Source organism: Hyperoodon ampullatus (genome assembly GCF_949752795.1).
Source record: "Hyperoodon ampullatus genome assembly, chromosome: 10".
Lineage (NCBI taxonomy): Eukaryota > Metazoa > Chordata > Mammalia > Artiodactyla > Ziphiidae > Hyperoodon > Hyperoodon ampullatus.
In genome coordinates, this window is record NC_136923.1 from 34,390,174 (window position 1) to 34,411,205 (window position 21,032).

General features: G+C 52.7%; 1 protein-coding gene across 1 annotated transcript; it reads left to right on the top strand.

The window, feature by feature from the left end:
- Positions 1-5,018: 5,018 nt before the first annotated feature.
- Positions 5,019-20,292, top strand: WNT5A (Wnt family member 5A; the record flags this gene model as incomplete). Its single annotated transcript, XM_079712972.1, is given in 6 exon segments — positions 5,019-5,097; positions 5,100-5,254; positions 5,660-5,793; positions 7,039-7,289; positions 11,932-12,224; positions 19,834-20,292. Coding segments are annotated over 6 exon segments (1,371 nt in total).
- Positions 20,293-21,032: the final 740 nt, after the last annotated feature.

Consider the following 21,032-nt stretch of genomic DNA (forward strand, 5'->3'; position numbering starts at 1 on the left):
CAATTCAACAAATATTTACCAAGCGCGGGCACCGAGAAGGTGTGTAGCCAGGGCTCGGGAAGGGGACTCCTTGGTTGAGAGACCGTGAAGCTGGACTAGGGGCCGACTGTGCCGAGCAGCGCACCTCTCGCCCTCTGCAGCCAGAGGCCAGGTTGCAAGCTCAACGCAGCCGGGGACCCAAGCGCAGCAGGCCCTGTGTCTTTAAGAGTTCCTGGCAGGGGGCCAGCGTGCACCCTGGCTCGGGGAACGGGGTCGCGTTATTAGCATTATTAGTTGCCACTGGGTGAGCTCCGCAGTTTGCAGCAGTGATGGGGGCGGGGGGAGGGCTGGCAGTGGTGGCTCTAATCCTGTCCGCTGGGAGAGCGCGCCCCGGCCCCCTGCGCGGAATCTGCCTTGTCCTTTAGAAACATTTGGGCCTCCGCGTTGGGAGAGCGGGCGGGGGGCAGTTTGTGAACTCTTGTTTGTTTTAATTGTCAGTTGTATGTTAAAGCCGAGTCACACACTCCGAGGGTCACCGAGAGTTCACTTTTACAGAAAGTTAACATTTCTTCCTGCAGTATAACTTGCTATTTTCCAACAACTTTTCCTCTCTGTCCTCCAAGCTTCGATCCTTATTTTCATTTTTCTTGATCTCTCCCCTTTTCAGTTTTCTAGAAAATAAGCTTGGAATTGTAATTAAGATGTTTCCTAAAGCAAACAAGGCCCCACCTCCGCACCAAAAAAACCCCGTTTTTAAACCCCCCAAACTTGGAGACCCTGTGGCCTTGTTTTACTTTCCAATCGCAGCCTGGCATCGAGGCCCCTTCTCCTCCCTCGTCTTTCTTTAAATGGACAGCTTACTGTGTGGAAGTCACTTGGAGCCAGCGGTGGGATGGCACCTCTTCAACCCCTGCCCTCCCGCCGGCGTTCACGGCTGCTCCAGCCAGATGCGGAGATTTTGTTTCTAGACAGCCTCTGCCAGGGGAGTTCCGAGGGGCCAAAGCTGAAAGAAAGCGCGCAAGCGATGGGAGGCAGTGGAAATTGTGCGTCCGAGTGTGTGGATCCTTTCCCTGCGTGTTTTAGGGCGGAGTAGCAGGTCAGTTGTTCTCGGGTCTTGGATATACTAGCCTTACTTAGCCAGGCCCGTCTCCACAAAGGAAGACCCTACCCAGGAGGCCCAGCCAAAGAGTCCCTTGCTTTTCCCTCCGCTCAGCGGAGCTCCCCGGTGCACAAGGGGTTAGCACGGTGCGCCAGAGCTCAGCTAGTCCTGAAGCCTTTTTTTTCCTCGCTGTGCGGTACCGGCTGCCCCCTGTTGGCTGCCTTGAGGTAGGACGTCTTGGAGTCTGTTCCTTGGGCTGGCGGGCAGCTGCTCGCCTCTTCCTCCCACCTCTGGCTCTGCAAGCGCATCCCTTCAGATCACCAGGTCCCACTCTCCCAGGAGGGGCCCTCGGAGGCCCCCAGAGGCCAAGCTGCACTGCGCGGCTGCGTTAATAAGGAAGGGGCCAAGGGTCCGACCCAGCAAATGGGGCTCGGGCAAGTGGGAGAAGGATTGGTACCCCTTCTCCAGGGCATAGCAAGGAACAGGAGCGTCACCCTAGGAAGTCTCCGGTCTGGCCTTGGGGCTCTCACCAGTTTTCCCTGTGGTCGAGGACAAGTGGTGCTTTCTCTCCCTCTCGGCCTGTTTCTTGTCATTTAAAAAATGGAGTTGAAACTGCCACTGAAGAGTGGGGGTTGAAGTGTTCTTTAATTTTCTTTCTCCTTCTGCCGACAAGCAGCTTTTCTGGACAGAGTTGAGAGCCTGTGCCTAGAGAGAGCTAGACATCTTGTGTGGGAAGGTGGAAGTGGCATCTGTGTGTGTGTGAGAGAGAGAGAGAGACAGACAGACAGAGACAGAGAGAGAGTTGTCTTGCAGTCTGGAGAGCCTTGTCCGGGGATGGATGAGGTGAGGCAGGAAACAGAACTAGACTTGGCCACCGTTCTTCCCTTGGATATGCCCTGTTACCGGACCTGCTGTCGGTTCTGAGTCAGGGCAATCAGAGGCTGCACACCTTCCTTGCACTGATTTGGGCTCAAGGAGCTCCCTCCTCCACCTCCTCTGTCCGCTCCACACGACCCCCGCCCCCCCAGCACTCAACGCTGTGGACACTTCCCGAGGCACCCTTGGCGGAGCCCTGGCTCCTTGTCTGCTCCCCCAAAGCGGACCTCCTTTCAGCCCATCATCCCCTCCTGCTTCTCTCGGCAGCATTCCCCTGGGCAGGACGCCCCAATTTTGTGGCTGCCACTGAGTTTTCTCCTGCAGTTTTCTCCGTCTCTTTCCTTGCTTTTGGGCGAGATCGCAGGTGGTGGGGGGGAAACAAAATTTATCCCTCACTAAGAGCTGGGATTCTTGGGGTTTCCTGTGCTTTTCGCCACCGCGAGCCCAGGTCAATCTAATTTCTTCCTCCCAGTTTCTCCATCATTTCCGCTCCCGGATACTGGGGGTGGGAGCTGAGGATGGAGGTGGCAGGGGATGCCCAGATCAAGTGAGATAGCGCCGTCGGCCGAGGGTCCAGAATCTTCGCCCTCTCTCCGGGGAATTTCGTTTAAGGGGCCTCCGGCCTCGGACTTAGGTGCCTCGCGAATTTGCGCGTGCGTTCCGAAGCTTTCTGCTGCCCCAAACGTCCTCCAAACTAGTGTGACGGATTCCTCTCTCTCGCTCCCTCCCTCCCTCTCTCTCTCTCTCTCTCTCTCTCTCTCTCTCTCTCTCTCTCTCTCTCGCCCTCATCACTCCCGGCCTGCACGCCAGTTGATAAAGAAGGGTTAGGGACACTTTTAATCCAGTGCGAAGGCTTTGGAGGAGAGACAGAAAAAGCAGACTGCGTGGATCTGTTCTGAGGCTGGAAACAAGGGCGTGCGAACGAACGCCCTACCCCCACCTCACCCCTCCCTTGTGCTTGAACCTCTCAAATGCCCACAACCCTCCTACTTGTCGCACACTAGGAACAGATTCCAAGGATCCTTACAAAGTCGGTTTCCTTGGGCCCTGAAATTGTTCACAAACTTTTAGTCCGTTCTTTGGTAAACTCAGCTTCTGCCCAGAACTTTTGTTTTACCCTCGTTGTTACAGTCTCCGGAAAGGTCTTATTTCGTACTCTTTTCGGATCAGATCTCTTGGTAAACAGGCAGGGACGTTCACCCTACAGAGTAGATGTATTAGTGAGTTTGCTGTGGGTTCCTTCAGTCTTTCAAACTTGTGGGGCCTTTTGTGGGTTGAGCGGGGATTGGAGCGGGAAGAGGGCCAAGGTGTTTCCGGCCAAGCGCGCGGGGTTAAGTGGAGACGCGACTCGCGGGGCTCTCCTGCCGGATCCCCTTTGGGACACCTCCGGCCTACCCCCAGCCTGGAGCTTAGAGACCCGAGTCGCAGAAACCAAATGGCCCGCTCCCAGTTGGCCCCCATTCTGTGAACGAGTGGACTCGCCCCGGGGTCTTCGGGCCGAGAGTGGGTTCGGTTTGTGTGGCTTCGCCTCTAACAAAGAGATCTGCAGTAATCCGCCGAATCTGTTATCAATTTCTCCACTGCCCGCTCCCCGCCCCACGCGCCCCGCCCGTCGGGAAGCTCGGAAAGTGCGCGCGGCCCGCAGCGATCTCTGCCGCCGCCTCGGAAGCACGTCGGAGCGTGTGTGTCTGTGGACGAGTGAGTGTGTGAATGTGCGTGAGTGTGTGTATGAATGTGTGCGCGCTCGGTCCTGGCCGCCGCTGGGGAGAGGAGACTTCGCAGCCTGGGCCGCGCGCGAAGGCAGCCCTCGCAACCAACCCCCCCTCCCCTGGAGGAAACTTGACACTTCGGGCGGGGGTGGGGAGGAAGACGGAGCCTTCTCTCTGCTGGGCTGGGGAAACCCCAGGTTTCTATTCTCCGGGATGCTCCCCGGGCTTTGCGGCGTTTTAGGGACGAGTGGGACACAGGCGCGGAGCCCTGGGTAGCGGGCACTGGGACCACATAAGCATTTCCTGTCGAGGAGCCCCAACGAGTCTGGGCCAAAAGGGCGGCTGGCAGGGAAAAGCTGTGGCGCGCTCCCGAGCCCCTGCGCGTTTCCACGGCTGCCTAGGTTCCCTCAATCTCTTTTCCGGCGCAGGTTCCAGGCCAGGCCCTTCTGCCGCCTGGAGGAGGCTCACCTTCCCTTTTCGGAGGAAGGGGCTCCCTCGGGGGTTGCGGGTGGCGCAGCGCAGCCGGGTTACTCTTATCAGAGATGTAAAGGGGATTTTGGAAACCCGCTCCTCCCACCCGCACCCGCCACCGCCTCGCTCCGCCGCCGCCTACAGGTGGAGAAGTCACCAGTGGGGAGGACGGCAGCGGAAGCTTCCAAGGCCGGCCCCTGCCCCCGAAATTCTTCACGACGCGAACCTTCGCCGACAAGGGCCCCGGCGCCCTGGAATCCAGGGACTCAGCTGAGGCGCGGGAGCATCTCTGGCCCCGCCGGCGGAGGCTCACTCGCACCGGCTCTGGCCTCGCCTTGCACCCTCACCTTTCGGGACTGACTCAGCCAAGTCTGAATTGGACTGGAGGGTGGGGTAGCGGTGTTCCAGGACCAGGCTCACGGTGTCGCGATAGAGAGATGGTCAACTCCAGACCAGGACCAAAGGAAACTGGAGTCCCCCTTGGCTTCCTTTCCCCTTTCTCCGTGGCAGCTGCCAGGAGTGGCGATCGGAGGGGGGCGGTAGGGGGAGTGAGAAAATCAGAATTTGGGGGAGGGTTGCGGGGAGGGCCGAGAAAGGATCCCGTCTCTCGGGACAGCGGGACCCAGACCTCCTTCTTTCCTCTGGGGTATATCCCTTCTCTGGGGTACACTGAGTCCAAGGAGGAGGCCGAAGGCAGGGGAGAGGGCATTGTTTTCCGGTTTCCTTGGTTGGGAGAGCAGCTCGCTCTCCCCCTTATCCCCTGTGCGCCCCCACCCCAATCTCCTTCTCCTCACTCCAGTCTGGCTGAAGAGCGTTCTAAGGAAACCCGGACTGCCCTTCCCCCTCTGGAAGTGGCTGGCCCCAAAGCGGGCCGTAAACTGATTATGAAACAGACGATGTTAATTCGGAGCCGCATTTCCCAGCTGGGCACTCGCGCGCGCGCCGCTCCCGGGGGCCTCGCCCCCTACCCTTGCCCTTCCCCCCCCGCGTGCTGCCCCCACCCCCAACCCCTGCGCCGGCCACTCCGCCTCCTCCGCAGCCGCCGGCGGCGTGCTCCTCTCGCCTTTGCGCTCCTCTCGCCCATGGAATTAATTCCGGCTCCACTTGTTGCTCTGCCCAGGTCGGGGAGCGGACGAGGGTGGCAGCGGGTTCCTGAGTGAATTCCCGAGGAGGGACTCAGCGCAGCGCGAACTAGAGGGGAGCGAGGGGGTGCGGGACGCGAGCAAGCAGGAAGGAGGCAGCGCCTGGCACCGGGGTTTTGACTCAACAGCATTGAGACATGTTTGTAATCGCTGGCGTGCCCCGCGCGCAGGATCCCAGCGAAATCAGATTTCCTGGTGAGGTTGCGTGGGTGGATTAATTTGGAAAAAGAAACTGCCTATATCTTGCCATCAAAAAACTCACGGAGAAGCGCAGTCAATCAACAGTAAACTTAAGAGACCCCGGATGCTTCCGTTGTTTAAACTTGTATGCTTGAAAATTATCTGAGAGGCAATAAACATCTGCTCCTTTCTTCCCTCTCCAGAAGTCGATTGGAATATTAAGCCCAGGAGTTGCTTTGGGGACGGCTGGAAGGGCAATGTCTTCCAAGTTCTTCCTAATGGCTTTGGCCATATTTATCTCCTTCGCCCAGGTCGTAATAGAAGGCAATTCTTGGTGGTAAGCTTTTCTATGTGCATACTCTTTTATTTAAAGATTCGTTTGTATAATGCTGCAATATTTAAAGCTGAGTCGTGAGGTTGGGTGCATTTATCTAATACATATATCTTACATAGGTGTATATATATATATATACATATATATGTATCTTTAAATCAAAAAATGTTTTAATTTGCTAATACTTTGAAGCTTATCTTTAGTTCCATAGGGAATCAGAACCTATAAATTCAGACCTTTTTCTATGAGGTCCTTGTTCAGAGGTATGCTTGTAGTACATCATGCAATAAACGGGAACCGAAATTCACTTCTCTAATAATTGTAAGCCTATCTGTAAATTCTACTTTTTGCCACCTCTAGGTAGTAAAAGTGAGTTCCAACGTTCATTTTCTGTCACTTGAGGTTATTAACCTTCAGGGTCTGAGGTAGGCAGAGTTGTAGGAAGACAGATAAACTCCAAGTGGGTATTTGGGGCTTGAAATTTGATCAAAAGGAGGTTAACTTGAAGTAGTCAAATGTCCCTAAATGAGGGTTTCTTGCCGGTAGGGGCCTTGAAGATAGACTGCAGTATATCCAGGGGATTATTTTTGACGGCGTTCTGGATATTTTTTCGCTGTAAATGAACAGCATTTTTCTGACTGTCAAACACGACTTCTGTTCACTGGATACCCTGTCTTGGGTCTTTCACAATCACATAAGGAGCCCTTTTAAAATGTCCGGAACGGGCTGAATTTTTCTTCGGTAGGACAAGTCTTCTTCAGTACACTTGTCCTCCTGTTCTTCCAGCAGTCAAAAGGAACTGCTATCTCCTACCCGTGTCTAATTGTGTCTACTTTCGGCATTCATACATTTTTCAAGGCAGATCAGTCCAGTTTGTGGGGCAAAGTGAGTCATTTTCTTTAATGTCAGAGGCCCGTACCCCAGGCTGCCATTTCCCCCTTCTCTGGTGTGGATTTCAGAACTTTGTGAAATTCTGGTTCAGGTATATGGCAGCGAGGGGCAAGGAAGGGAGTGAAAACTCTAACAGAGGAGCCAGATGGCGGGATGGGGACTACACAATACCTCTGTTTTCTGAGTGGAGTTTAAACAGAGGAGTTTTATGAAGCCCTTCTCATACTTTGTCATGAGGACAAGCAGGAGAGAAAAAGCATCTGTGTGCTTAAAACTATGTATTGCTGACATGTTTTCAGGGGGCCCACCTTGAGAGTTCACGTAAATCTTGAATGCACATCTCCCCCCCTTTTTTAGGTCGCTAGGTATGAATAACCCTGTTCAGATGTCAGAAGTATATATCATAGGAGCACAGCCTCTGTGCAGCCAACTGGCAGGACTTTCTCAAGGACAGAAGAAACTGTGCCACTTGTATCAGGACCACATGCAGTACATCGGAGAGGGCGCGAAGACAGGCATCAAAGAATGCCAGTATCAGTTCCGACACCGGAGGTGGAACTGCAGCACCGTGGATAACACCTCAGTCTTCGGCAGGGTCATGCAGATAGGTAGGAAACCATTTAATGTATTTTTAAATATACGGAAACTTTTCTCCTAGGAGAAGTCTTTAGTGTTACTTACAAGCTTGATATGGAGGGAATCTTCCAGCAGGGTGGTGGCTTGGGAATTTTGTCATTATGGCTGTGTGCATGCCTGTCCCCACATCTAATTATAAGTGTTGGACTTCTTGACCCAAATCAGGAGCTGGGGAGGGCATCAAAGACACCTTCATTTTTCTGAACACTTAATTTTTCTAAAAAGCATTTTGTTTAAAATAGTAGTAGCAGAACACTTATTTTGGGCTCTCAAAAGATGAGGAGGAAAGCCGAGTCATTTTTGTCCTTTTAAAGTGGCCCAAGCATCAAACTAAAAACTGTCATCTTTCAGAATGCTGGATGTGTTGGAAGTAAACAAGGTTTTAATTTTCCTAATATAGATATTTCCTAAGGCTATCAAGATAGATATATATGTTAAAGGCTTTATTTTTAGTCCCAGAAAGAAGTTTAATCAGATGTGATCCAATTTACATTTGTGATGTTGGCCATTGATACAAAGGCACGTGCTTCAGATCTCAGCCTAGAAACTTTAAAAAGTTTTAACGTATGGCTCACGGTCCAGTTCTTTATTTTTAAATGTGTTGTTGAACTTGTTATTCCATTCAGGGAGGAGGTGGCATTAAAACTGGGCTAAAGGCAAAGAATTTGGCACATCAGTTTGCCTCTGGTTTGGTTGAATAGCATAGGCTACAGTCTGACAGATGTGGTCCTGTCTGTGTTTTCTAGTGAATATTTTCGGTCTCTTTTTACTTTTATGCAAACAAGCCTGTATAATTAATATGACTGCAGTGACTCCTAAAATAAGAAGCAATTCATCAAAGCAATTAACTATTTATACTGACTGAAGATAAAAAGTTGGCTTAATGTCCGTCATGGACGGATAAAACGCTTTTTAAAAAACCCTGAAAAGTGCATTCATTGAGAACAAAAAAGAGTTGTCAGTGGATGTTTGAGCCAAGCGGCTTCATAAACTAAAATAATACAGGACTGGAAGCTGTTCCTCTAATTGAATGGGAAAATGGTCTGCAGCCTCAGCCTGCAGAGTTTCATAGGGCTTTGTCCTTCCTGTTAATGATTAAAATGTGCTAATGTATGTACTGGGATCTGAATCTCGGAGTTAAGCTTCAGGAACACAGGAGTTTTCCCCTGATTATGGGCTGCCTTATGTAGTTAACTGGCAGTGTAGTGAAGATTGAATTCTGCTGCATTTTGATATTGTGAGTGACCCAAAAACTTTTTTTTAGCTATATCAGAATCGTGACCTGTCAGCTTTCCCCTGTCACCTTTGCCTTATATGTTCCCCCTATCTGCCTTCCTCTCAAACTAAACTATGGGAGTGGCTTTTCACATGTATATGAGTTAGTGAAAATCAGACACCTCCGATGGCAACAAGGAAGGAACACAGCAGTTGGAACTGTTTTTCTGTGTAGTCACTGGAACACAGCTGTGATTTAAGATCCCCTTCCTACGTAGCCTGTTTTGGGCCAAAAGGTTCAGAATAAGCTCTCATTTGCTAAGTGGATTTGAGTTCTGCTGAAGATATTTATTTAAAATGTGGCCCAAGATTCAAAGAGCCTGCTTCCTCAGGGAACAAGCAGAACCCTTGGTACAAAGGCCTGTATTTAATTGTCCCCTGTAAGTAGACTCTCTGGTCCTCAGCTGTGTGGCACTGTCTAGGTTGATGTGAACTGGGCGGGAGTGGAACCTCGAGACGGCCTTAGAGGGGGGAGCCCTCCTAGATCCTATCATCAAGTCACGGAGGCCCTGGGAGGACCTTGCCCAAGGATCCTCAGGTGTCCAAGGTCTCAGAGCAGAAAGCTGCTGCTGGGTGGCTTTCGGGTGAACACAGACAGAGCCTTTAAAAAAAAAGAGAGAGAGATGGAGAGAAGAAAAATCAGAATAGATTTTTATGGAAGAGGAACATGGACCCCACGCCAATAGTGGAAAAGTTACTTAGCTTTCACTTTTCTATTTAAGTGTATGTTGGAAGAGAATGAGCTAAGGGAAAATTTAAAACACCTTTGATGCTAGGTGTGTGGGTGCCCCACTCCAGAGCACTTAGTACAGCAGGGACATGGAGGCCAGTTCTTGTCCCTGAGAATCTGACCCTGTGATGGGGCCAGTGTCTGACTCAGGCTGCCACCCCCAACCCCTTACCTCCTTTCTCAAGGCCAGTCCAGGCGCTGTACACCATTGCCTCATGAAGGGCCCACTCTTCATTTTGGAAACTTTCTCATTTTTTCATCATGCTAGCCTTTCCTTCCAGCTTTTGTCTCTGTCTCATCTTTGTTTCCATGCTGTGAAAAGATGTATAAGAAAGGTGCCATTTTTAAGGAGGGTCAGAATAGGAGTAGATGTAGATTTCACAGGGAGGGAGCTGTAACTGGACCAGCAGTGTTCCATCTAGGATAACTGTATCCACAGGCTTTAGCCAAAGAGCACTCTTCAAGCTGACATTTCCCTGCAATGACCGGTTAGCTTAGCTTAGGGATTTCTACCAGGTTTGTATTCTGGGGCAAAAAAAGGATATGTTCAAGATAGACTTATGAAAATAGCAGCATTATTTTGTGTTTTATGTAAAAGCCCTTTTGTGCTCTCTATATACAGGAGAGTGGTTTATTTCCCTCTGTCTCCAGAGGATTGTTTCTCTTCCTCAGACTGCCTCTTTATTCTACAAGTCTCCCATCCAGGGACACAGCATGTTCTGTATTACCAGCGTTAATCCTCAAATCACTCCCTAGAATCTGTCTGCTCTCCTCATTTCTCTCCACTCCCTTGCTGTTCTCTGCCTTGCCAATTCAAGCTAGGTAGATGTAACGCACACACACACACACACACCCCCCCCCACAGGAACTTTCTGGATCCTCCTGCCAACCACCCGTACAGTCCTCAAGTTATTCATTTTTTAAAATGTGGGAGGGAAGGTCTGGTAAATCAGAACCATCACTATTCCTGGAAGGGAGAGCACAAATGGCTGAGGATTGAAGTGTGGAGCAGAAGTCCAAGAAAAGGGCAGCCTGTGGGATGCTTGCATTGGCAGAGCCGTCCTCCTGCAGGATGGGCCTTCTGGTTGGGGCTGAGCCCTGTTGTCAGCTGTTCTTGTGCTGTCCCGCATCGCCCACCCCCCCCAAAACAAGATTGTTAGCAAGTTCTCGTAAGTATAGGAGCAACCGTTTCCGGCAAAGAGGGTCCAGTGCCAGAAGGGACCCTTTTTTTCCCTAGGCATCTAGTTCAATGCCCTTAATTTTATAGTTGAGGAAAATAAGGACCCCCTCATCTTGCCCCCGCCTTCCACCCCACCCCCCACCCCAGGCCCAGCTTCAGCTGGCCAGGTGTTAACCCTTTCTCTCTCATAGGACAATACTTTAATTAAGTGACTTCTTGTTACATATAGAAATGTCTCCACATACAAGTGGAGATGAAGGTAGTCTATGGTTACCTCTTTTTTGTCCTTACAAATAGGGCTCCTATAGAACCGTTTGACAGGGAGATACTCTACAAGTTTTAGGGAAGGAGAGAACTTTTTTCCTCTAGGCTTATATATTCTTTACAAGTTTGGGGAAGAAGAACCTTTTTATTTTTTTTCCTCCTTTTTGCTGTTATCCTAACACTTGGAGTCAGAGGCTGCTGGGGAGCTGCAGAAGTGACATTAAGGAACTGCGGGCTGTTTTAAAAGTAGACACTCACCTACCTGAGTGAGAAGTATCAGCCCGCTCAGCTTGGGGTTTGAGAAGAGGCGAGTTTCATTTAAAACTCTCTAGGGGGGCTTCCCTGGTGGCGCAGTGGTTGAGAGTCCGCCTGCCGATACAGGGGACACGGGTTCGTGCCCCGGTCCGGGAAGATCCCACATGCCGCGGAGCGGCTGGGCCTGTGAGCCATGGCCGCTGAGCCTGCGTGTCCGGAGCCTGTGCTCCGTAACGGGAGAGGCCACAGCAGTGAGAGGCCCGCGTACCGCAAAAAAAAAAAAAAAAAAAAAAAAAAAAAAAAAACTCTCTAGGGACCAGTTTAGAAATGTCCTCTGGGAAAGTCGGGAGCCTTGTTCTGAGACAGGCTTGACGCTGCGGATGGAGCAGGGGGAAGCCAGGTTTCAACCGCCAAGGCCGCAGGGAGTGGGGAGGGGCTGCTGCAGGGGCTCTAAGCCTTGCAGCTCCCATGCTCCTGCCCTGTAGGTAACTCAGAATGAAAATAATACCAAACATTAAAATAAGTGTAAGGACGTCTACCCCGATTCTGCATTTTCCCTCAGTGACTTCTTTCATGGGCATTTTGGAAAATAAGTTTGGAATATTTTCATAAGAGGTGTAGAGAAAAATCAGTCCAGCACCGCTTAGAATCCTGCCTTGGGCTCTGACGTGTCAGAGCAGAGGTACCAGGGATGCTACTCCTTTGTCATGTGTCGCTTCTACGTGTGTGTGGGGAATGTCTCCCGCCTTCCCCCTCCGGGTGGGCCGGGGGCTCAGGGCTTCCTCGTTCCCCAGCCAGGAGCGGGGGCTCGGCGGTGTGCCAGCCGGTCCCCCGCCACCAGCCCTCTGCGGCACTGCCCCGGCCGGGGCTGCGGAGCGGGGGGCGCCCACTCACCCGTCCTCGCCCGCAGGCAGCCGCGAGACGGCCTTCACGTACGCGGTGAGCGCCGCGGGGGTGGTCAACGCCATGAGCCGCGCCTGCCGCGAGGGCGAGCTGTCCACCTGTGGCTGCAGCCGCGCCGCGCGCCCCAAGGACCTGCCGCGGGACTGGCTGTGGGGCGGCTGCGGGGACAACATCGACTACGGCTACCGCTTCGCCAAGGAGTTCGTGGACGCGCGCGAGCGGGAGCGCATCCACGCCAAGGGCTCCTACGAGAGCGCGCGCATCCTCATGAACCTGCACAACAACGAGGCTGGCCGCAGGGTGAGCATCCCCGCCGCCGCGTCCCTCCCGGGGGCGGGCGGTGCTGTGCTCCAGCCTCCGTCTCTCTCTCTGCCTCTGCGTCTGGGTCTCCCTCTCTTCCCGTCTCTGTCTCCGCCTCTCGTCCTAGCTTTGCCGGCCTCTCCCCGCCTCTCCCTGCTGCTCTCTTTCCACTCCCCGCCCACCCCCTCCCCAAGCAGCTACACACAGGCCTCCCTGGAGAGGGGTGGACACCCCAGAAAGGCCTCCTGGAGGGGAAGCATCCCGCCTTGGCCCCCTCCAGCAAGGTGCTCCTGACCTGGCCTGAGAAAGAGCTTTCTCTGCCTCTGTAATTAGTCCCCAGTGCAGCTGGCCAGCCCGGCTCACACAAATGTCCCTGATGTTCGCTGCCCTTCGCCAGGAATCAAGTTTGTGGTTGGGCTTAAATGGAGGACAGGGGAGTTATTTATGGCAGTAGGTGCCCAGCCCAGCAGGCCCTCACCCGAGCTTCCAGGGATACTTCCCTTCCCCTCTGCTTTCTTCGTGCCCCTCCTCGTGTCGTGAGATAGCGGGCCTGATGGACTCGGGCCTTTACAGAAACACAAGTTCTACGAAAACGAGCAGCATTTTTTAGCAGACTGGAGTTTTATATACGTCTGACCTTCAGGCCCATCGACGTGCTCTGGAGAGGGGAGAGTCACTCAGAAGTGTGCAGAGAGATGCTCTGGAGAGGGGAGAGAGCCACTAAGAGGTGTGCAGAGATGCTCTGGAGAGCTGAGAGGGCCACTCAGAAGTCTGCAGAGAGATGCTCTGGAGAGGGAGACAGCCACTCAGAGGTGTACAGAGAGATGTTCTGGAGAGGGGAGATGGCCACTGAGTAGTGTGCAAAGACGTGCTGTGGAGAGGGGACAGCCACTCCGAGGTGTGCACAGAGATGCTCTGGAGAGGTGAGACACCCAATCTGAGGTGTGCAGAGAAATGCTCTGGAGAGGGGAGATGGCCACTGAGTAGTGTGCAAAGACGTGCTGTGGAGAGGGGACAGCCACTCCGAGGTGTGCAGAGAGATGCTCTGGAGAGGGAAGAGAGCCAGTGTGTAGTGTGCAAACACGTGCTCTGGAGAGGGGACAGCCACTCAAAAGTGTGCACAGAGATGCTCTGGAGAGGTGAGACACTCAATCAGAGGTGTGCAGAGAATTGCTGTGGAGAGGGGACATCCACTAAGAAGTGTGCAGAGAGATGCTCTGGAGAGGGGAGATGGCCACTGAGTAGTGTGCAAAGACGTGCTCTGGAGAGGGGACAGCCACTCCGAGGTGTGCAGAGAGATGCTCTGGAGAGGGTAGACAGCCACTCAGAAGTGCGCACGGAGATGCTCTGGAGAAGAGGGAGTGCCACTAAGTGTGCAAAGACGTTCTCTGGAGAGGGGACAGCATCTCAAAAGTGTGCAGAGATATGCTCTGGAAAGGGGAGGGAGCCACTTCGAGGTGTGCAGAGAGATGCTCTGGAGACGGGAGAGAGCCACTCAGATGTGTGCAGAGAGATGCTCTCGGGATGGGGGAGAGTCACTCCGAGGTGTGCAGAGATATTATCTGGAGATTGGAGACACCCACTCAGAGATGTGCACAGAGATGCTCTGGGGAGGGGAGAGAGTCACTGAGCAGTGTGCAAAGACGTGCTCTGGAGAGGAGACCCCCACTCAGAAGTGTGCAGAGAGATGCTTTGGAGAGGGTAGACAGTCACTCAGAGGTGTGCAGAGAGTTTCTCTGGAGAGGGGAGACAGCGGCTCAGAAGTGTGCACAGAGATGCTCTGGAGAAGAGAGAGTGCCACTAAGTGGGCAAAGACGTTCTCTGGAGAGGGGAGAGAGCCACTCAGAAGTGTGCAGAGATATTATCTGGAGATTGGAGACACCCACTCAGAGATGTGCACAGAGATGCTCTGGGGAGGGGAGACAGCCACTCAGAAGAGTGCAGCGCGATGCTCTGTGGAGCAGAGGGAGCCACTGAGTAGTGTGCAAAGACGTCCTCTGGAGAGAGGAAACCCACTCAGAAGTGTGCAGAGAGATGATCTGGAGAGGGGACATCCACTCAGAAGTGTGCAGAGACATGCTCTGGACAGGGGAGAGATCCACTCAGAAGCGTGCAGAGAGATACTCTGGAGCTGGGAGACAGCCACTCAGAAGTGTGCAGACAGATGCCCTGGAGAGGGGAGAGAATGACTCAGAAGTGTGCAGAGAGATGCTCTGGAGAGGGGAGAGAGCCAGTGTGTAGTGTGCAAACACGTGCTCTGGAGAGGGGACAGCCACTCAAAAGTGTGCATAGAGATGCTCTGAAGAGGTGAGACACTCAATCAGAGGTGTGCAGAGAATTGCTCTGGAGAGGGGACATCCACTAAGAAGTGTGCAGAGAGATGCTGTGGAGTGGTGAGAGAGCCACTGAGTAGTGTGCAAAGACGTGCTCTTGAGAGGGTACAGCCACTCCGAGGTGTGCAGAGATATGCTCTGGAGAGGGGAGATAGACACTCAGAAGTGTGCAGAGAGATGTCCTGGAGAGGGTAGAGAGCCACACAGGTGTGCAGAGAGATGCTCTGGAGACGGGAGAGAGCCACTCAGAAGTGTGCAGAGAGATGCTCTGGAGAGGGGACATGGCCACTGAGTAGTGTGCAAAGACGTGCTCTGGAGAGGGGACAGCCACTAAGAAGTGTGCAGAGAGATGCTCTGGAGTGGTGAGAGGGCCACTGAGTAGTGTGCAAAGATGTGCTCTGGAGAGGGGAGAGAGACACCCAGAGGTGTGCAGAGAGATGTCCTGGAGAGGGTAGAGAGCCACTCAGAAGTGTGCAGAGAGATGCTCTGGACAGGGGAGATGGCCACTGAGTAGTGTGCAAAGATGTGCTGTTGAGAGGGGACAGCCACTCCGAGGTGTGCAGAGAGATGCTCTGGAGCTGGGAGACAGCCACTAAGAAGTGTGCAGAGAGATGCTTTCGAGATGGGAGACAGCCACTCAGAAGTGTGCAGAGATGCTCTGGAGAAGAGAGAGTGCCACTAAGTGTGCAAAGACGTTCTCTGGAGAGGGGACAGCATCTCAAAAGTGTGCAGAGAGATGCTCTGGAGACGGGAGAGAGCCACTCAGATGTGTGCAGTGAGATGCTCTCGAGATGGGGGAGAGCCACTCCGAGGTGTGCAGAGATATTATCTGGAGATTGGAGACACCCACTCAGAGATGTGCACAGAGATGCTCTGGGGAGGGGAGACAGCCACTCAGAAGAGTGCAGCGAGATGCTCTGTGGAGCAGAGGGAGCCACTGAGTAGTGTGCAAAGACGTCCTCTGGAGAGAGGAAACCCACTCAGAAGTGTGCAGAGACATGCTCTGGACAGGGGAGATGGCCACTGAGTAGTGTGCAAAGATGTGCTCTTGAGAGGGGACAGCCACTCCGAGGTGTGCAGAGAGATGCTCTGGAGAGGAGAGAAACCCACTCAGAAGTGTGCAGAGAGATGCTCTGGAGAAAAGAGAGTGCCACTAAGTGTGCAAAGACGTTCTCTGGAGAGGGGACAGCATCTCAAAAGTGTGCAGAGATATGCTCTGGAAAGGGGAGGGAGCCACTTCGAGGTGTGCAGAGAGATGCTCTGGAGACGGGAGAGAGCCACTCAGATGTGTGCAGAGAGATGCTCTCGAGATGGGGGAGAGTCACTCCGAGGTGTGCAGAGATATTATCTGGAGATTGGAGACACCCACTCAGAGATGTGCACAGAGATGCTCTGGGGAGGGGAGACGGCCACTCAGAAGCGTGCAGCGAGATGCTCTGTGGAGCAGAGGGAGCCACTGAGTAGTGTGCAAAGACGTCCTCTGGAGAGAGGAAACCCACTCAGAAGTGTGCAGAGAGATGATCTGGAGAGGGGAGCGATCCACTCAGAAGTGTGCAGAGAGATGCTCTGGAGAGGGGAGAGCGACACTGAGTAGTGTGCAAAGACGTGCTCTGGAGAGGGAACAGCCACTCAAAAGTGTGCACAGAGATACTCTGGAGAGGTGAGACACCCAATCAGAGGTGTGCAGAGAAATGCTCTGGAGAGGGCAGAGAATGACTCACAAGTGTGCACATGGATGCTCTGGAGAGGGGAGACAGCCACACAGAAATGTGCGGAGAGATGCTCTGGAGAAGAGAGAGAGCCACTCAGAAGTTTGCCTGGAGATGCTCTGGAGAGGGGAGAGACCCACTGAGATGTGTGCAGAGAGATACTCTGGAGAGGGGAGACAGCTACTCAGAAGTGTGCGGAGAGAAGCTCTGGAGAGGGGAGAAAGCCACTCAGAGGTGTGCAAGAGTTTCTCTGGAGAGGGAAGAGACCCACTGAGATGTGTGCAGAGAGATACTCTGGAGCAGGGAGACAGCCACTCAGAAGTGTGCAGAGAGATGCTTTGGAGAGTGGAGAGAGCCTCTCAGAAGTGTGCAGAGAGATGCTCTGTAGAGTGGGGAGAGCCACTCCGAGGTGTGCAGATAGATTAGATTCTCTGGAGAGGGGAGAGAATGACTCAGAAGTGTGCAGAGAGATTCTCTGGAGAGGGGACAGCCACTCAGAAGTGTGCAGAGAGATGCTTTGGACAGGAGAGAGCCACTGAGTAGTGTGCAAAGATATTCTCTGGAGAGGGGGACTGGGACCTAGAAGTGTGCAGAGTGATGCTCTCGAGAGGGGGGAGAGTCACTCAGAAGTGTGCAGAGAGGAAATCCTCGCCAGGTAGCCCCAGCCTCCCCCTTTCATTCTTTCCTTCCCCTTATGCGGATGTGAAAGGCTCGCCCACAATAGTTAAAAAAGACCCTTTTTTCCTGTGGTTAAATACATGGCACTTTATGGCTGCTTTATAATGAAGGGGTGAAAACTTTTCCTAACTTTGGCAGCATTGAAAACCAGAGCCATTATTTTTTCACAGAACCCAAGGTATGTGCCAGGAACTTTCTGGTCAGAGATTTCACTCTTCTGTATTTTGGGGTGAGGAGAAGGGACGATAATCACAGAGTGGAAGCTACAGGCCTGGAATGAGCCTTCGGGCCCCTCATCCACACCCCCTCATTTTAGAGACTGGGAAACTGAGGCTGGAGAACCACTTCAAGCCTGTGGGGAGAATTAGTGGATTGACCTGTAAGCCCAGTCGCTTTTTTTTTTTTATGAAACTAATGCATCACAGCTCGAGGGTAAAGGCCCATAGTTTTTGGGATTAAAGAAATCTAGGTTAAAATCCCGTTCTGTCTGTTCATTTCTGAGCCTCCGTTTCCCCATTTGCACATCTGTTAAATGGGCGTTAGCCATCAGGTGGGGTCGCTGTAGGCCTCACTGGGATCATACTTGACCATTTCTGACATCCATTTTCATAAGGTTCAATTGAAGGGCTGAGGTAAGTGCTTGATAAATGATAACTTAGTTACTAGAAGCAAAGGACTTAGGGAAGTCAAAGATTATCTAGATCATTCCAGCTAACCTATTTCTTCTCAAATTTGATCTTAACTATTTGGGTGGGGGGCGGTTTTCAGGGAAAGACTAAACTCTGGAGAATTTCACCTGTGGTGCCTTGAGGGGTCAGGTAATTGCTCCGGGGGAGTGTGGCCTCTCCTTTCCGAGACCGCCCATTGCTGTGGTGCTGGCAGGGTGGGTGGACTCACTCCCCACTGCAGCCGACCCCCGCCATGGAGTGGGCATGCCAGTCCCGCCCTCTCTGGGGCCCTAGGACTTTGGTCTTGTCCTCATCAGGGACACATCACTTTACTCTGCATGCCGGGTGCCCAGCGTCTCAGACCAGAAATGCTTCCAGGACAGAGGTATGGCTGACCCTTCTGGGCCCCATTGTGCCCCTGTTTGGTGCTTTCATCCATCTTTGTGGATTTCTTTGACTTCTCTCATGGAGAGAAATCATTAGGGGCTCTGCAACCAAGAAGAGCAGGTCAAGGGATTTCCAAGTGGAGAGAGGGGATTTGGGAGAGTGGGAAAAGCTCCTTCAATATAATTTCATTTAACATTTGGATTTTTAAATGGGGGGAATGTTTTTGGAAATTTTATAATTGGAGCAATGAACTGTGCTTGGATTCTGGTGGATGAGATTACTGGGAAGACAGTTTTTCTGCAGGATAGTGGGGGTGGGAGGAGGAAAGTTAGACACTGTGCCAAGAAATCATATTAGAATCTCCTTGGGACATTAGCTTTTGATTTTCCTCAAAGGGGAGTGAAGGTTAAATAGAAGGGTTTGCAAAACCCTTCTCCAGACTAGCTGCGGGCCTGAACCACTTCGTATCAAAGGAGTACACTTCAGCTCCCCTTGTAAGAAAGCCCCTATGCATCCCTGGAGGGAGAAGGGAGCTGTTCTGGGCAGAAGCAGCCTTCTAACTCACTCTGGCCCTCCAGGTTCCTGACAGGCCCTCTGCAGCGTGCCAGCAGCACACCGGCTCTGGAGGGTCACTGGCTCAGGAACTGTGGGCAGTCAGCACTATAAATAGGCAGCCGCCACCTCCCAGACTGCTGGGCACACAGCACCGTGAGGCCAGACCCATAGGTGCTGCTACTGCGAGGCCAGGGTGACTGGGCAGGGGCCCAGGACCAGCGTCCAGACTATCACCCTGCAGACCAGGTTTACTGATTGCATCCTGCCTGCTGAGTACTTTCATGCGTCTCCTGATTTTATCCTTGCAACAGTGCTGTGAGGTTGCAGCCATCACAGTGCCCTTCGCAAATTGAAAATGGAGGCTCAGAATGGTGAAGCCTGTTGCCTAAATTCAGGGACAGAGTTAGGACAGAGCCCAGGTCCGCCTGGGTCCAAGATGGATGCCTTTCGCCTAGGCAGAGGTGGGTGGAGAGTAGGGACTGTGCGAGAAGCAGGAGTGAGGGTGCCTGAGATCCAGACCCGGTTCTCCCACATTCTAGCTGTGTGACCTGTGCGGGCCGCTTACCCTCTATCTGCATCACTGCCATCATCTAATCCAGGCCACATTACGACCTTGCTGGGGCCATTAAGTGAGATGAAGAGTGTAAAGGCTCTCATGATAGTGCCTGGCACACAGCAGTAGTGGTAGTAAGAGTGAGTAAAGATTTGAACCCTGATCCTACCTGGGCTGGACACCTGCCCAGCCCTGCCACTTACCAACCGGGTGCCCAGGGCCAAGGCATGAGCATGAGCTCGGAGCCCACCTGCCTGGGTTCAAATCCTGCCGCCTCCCCGCCCCCCGCCCCTCCCCGGTGGTTGGGGCAGTAACTCACCTTGCTGGGTCTCGCTTCCCTTCTCTGTGAGATGCGGACGATAGAGCTCTTCCCTCGTGGGCTGGTGGTGAGGATGAAGCCAGGTGACCCAGGTGAGGAACTGACAGCAGTCTCTGGGCTGAGTGTCCAAGATGTATGAGTTGCTGCTAATGTTCTTCCCTGCAAAAAAAAAAAATTATGATGATGATGTGTAATAATGAGGGGCTAAGAACCTATTTATTTGGTAGACTTTTTAAAGAAGGCAACACAAGGCTTCTGGTCGTGGAGGAGGAGGGGGAAGTAGCCCAGGCCCAGGTTTAGCTGGTGACCAGGGCTCCACCCAGCCCGGGAGCTCGGTCACCCGAGCCCCCGCCCGAGTCTGCGCTCCCGGGTCAGTTGGCCCGCTGACTGTCCCCTTCTCCCCGCAGACGGTGTACAACCTGGCGGACGTGGCCTGCAAGTGCCACGGGGTGTCAGGCTCGTGCAGCCTCAAGACGTGCTGGCTGCAGTTGGCTGACTTCCGCAAGGTGGGCGACGCCCTGAAGGAGAAGTATGACAGCGCAGCGGCCATGCGGCTCAACAGCCGGGGCAAGCTGGTGCAGGTCAACAGCCGCTTCAACTCGCCCACCACGCAGGACCTGGTCTACATCGACCCCAGCCCCGACTACTGCGTGCGCAACGAGAGCACCGGCTCGCTGGGCACACAGGGCCGCCTGTGCAACAAGACGTCCGAGGGCATGGACGGCTGCGAGCTCATGTGCTGCGGCCGTGGCTACGACCAGTTTAAGACGGTGCAGACAGAGCGCTGCCACTGCAAGTTCCACTGGTGCTGCTACGTCAAGTGCAAGAAGTGCACGGAGATCGTGGACCAGTTCGTGTGCAAGTAGTGGGCACCCCGCCGCCCGCCTGTCACCCAGCCCCACTCCCAGGACCCACTTATTTATAGAAAGTACCGTGATTCTGTTGTTGTTGTTGTCTTTAATACTGTTTATTTTTTGTCCCCAAGAATTGCAACCGGAACCATTTTTTTTTTTCTGTTCCCATCTGAGAACTCTGTGGTTTATTACTAATATTATAATTATTATTTGGCAAAAAGGGGGGGGGTGGGAACCAAGAAAATATTTATTTTGTGGATCATTGAAAAGGTAAGACAAGACTTCTTTTGCTGGTATATAGGATGAGGGGGGAATAATGCACACCTTAAGTTAGATGTGTGCACATCTGGAAGGTCAAGGAAACACTGTTTTCTTTGTCTCAGCTATGGGGTCATATGGGACAGGTAGCATCCAGCTGCAAGAGGGTGGTACAGATGTATGCATGATTTAGCTCCTGTGACTAAAAGGAATTCGGTGCTCTGGTGAAAGTTGAAAGGTCTTGAGAAAAAAACAAAACAATGAGACACCCCCCGCCGCCCCTTTCCCAGGGGCCGCCAGCCTGAAACATTTCCAAAATGGTATTCAAAGTCTAAGAGCAAAAATCTCATATCCCTTAAAGAAAAAAGGTTTTTCACGTGTCGCACTGTTCTCAAACATTCCATCTACAGATGGTCCATTCTACTAGCTACTGAAACTTGGGGAGCAGGGAGGGAAGCCCCGGAAATTTTTAAAAAAGAGAAAACTTAAAAACT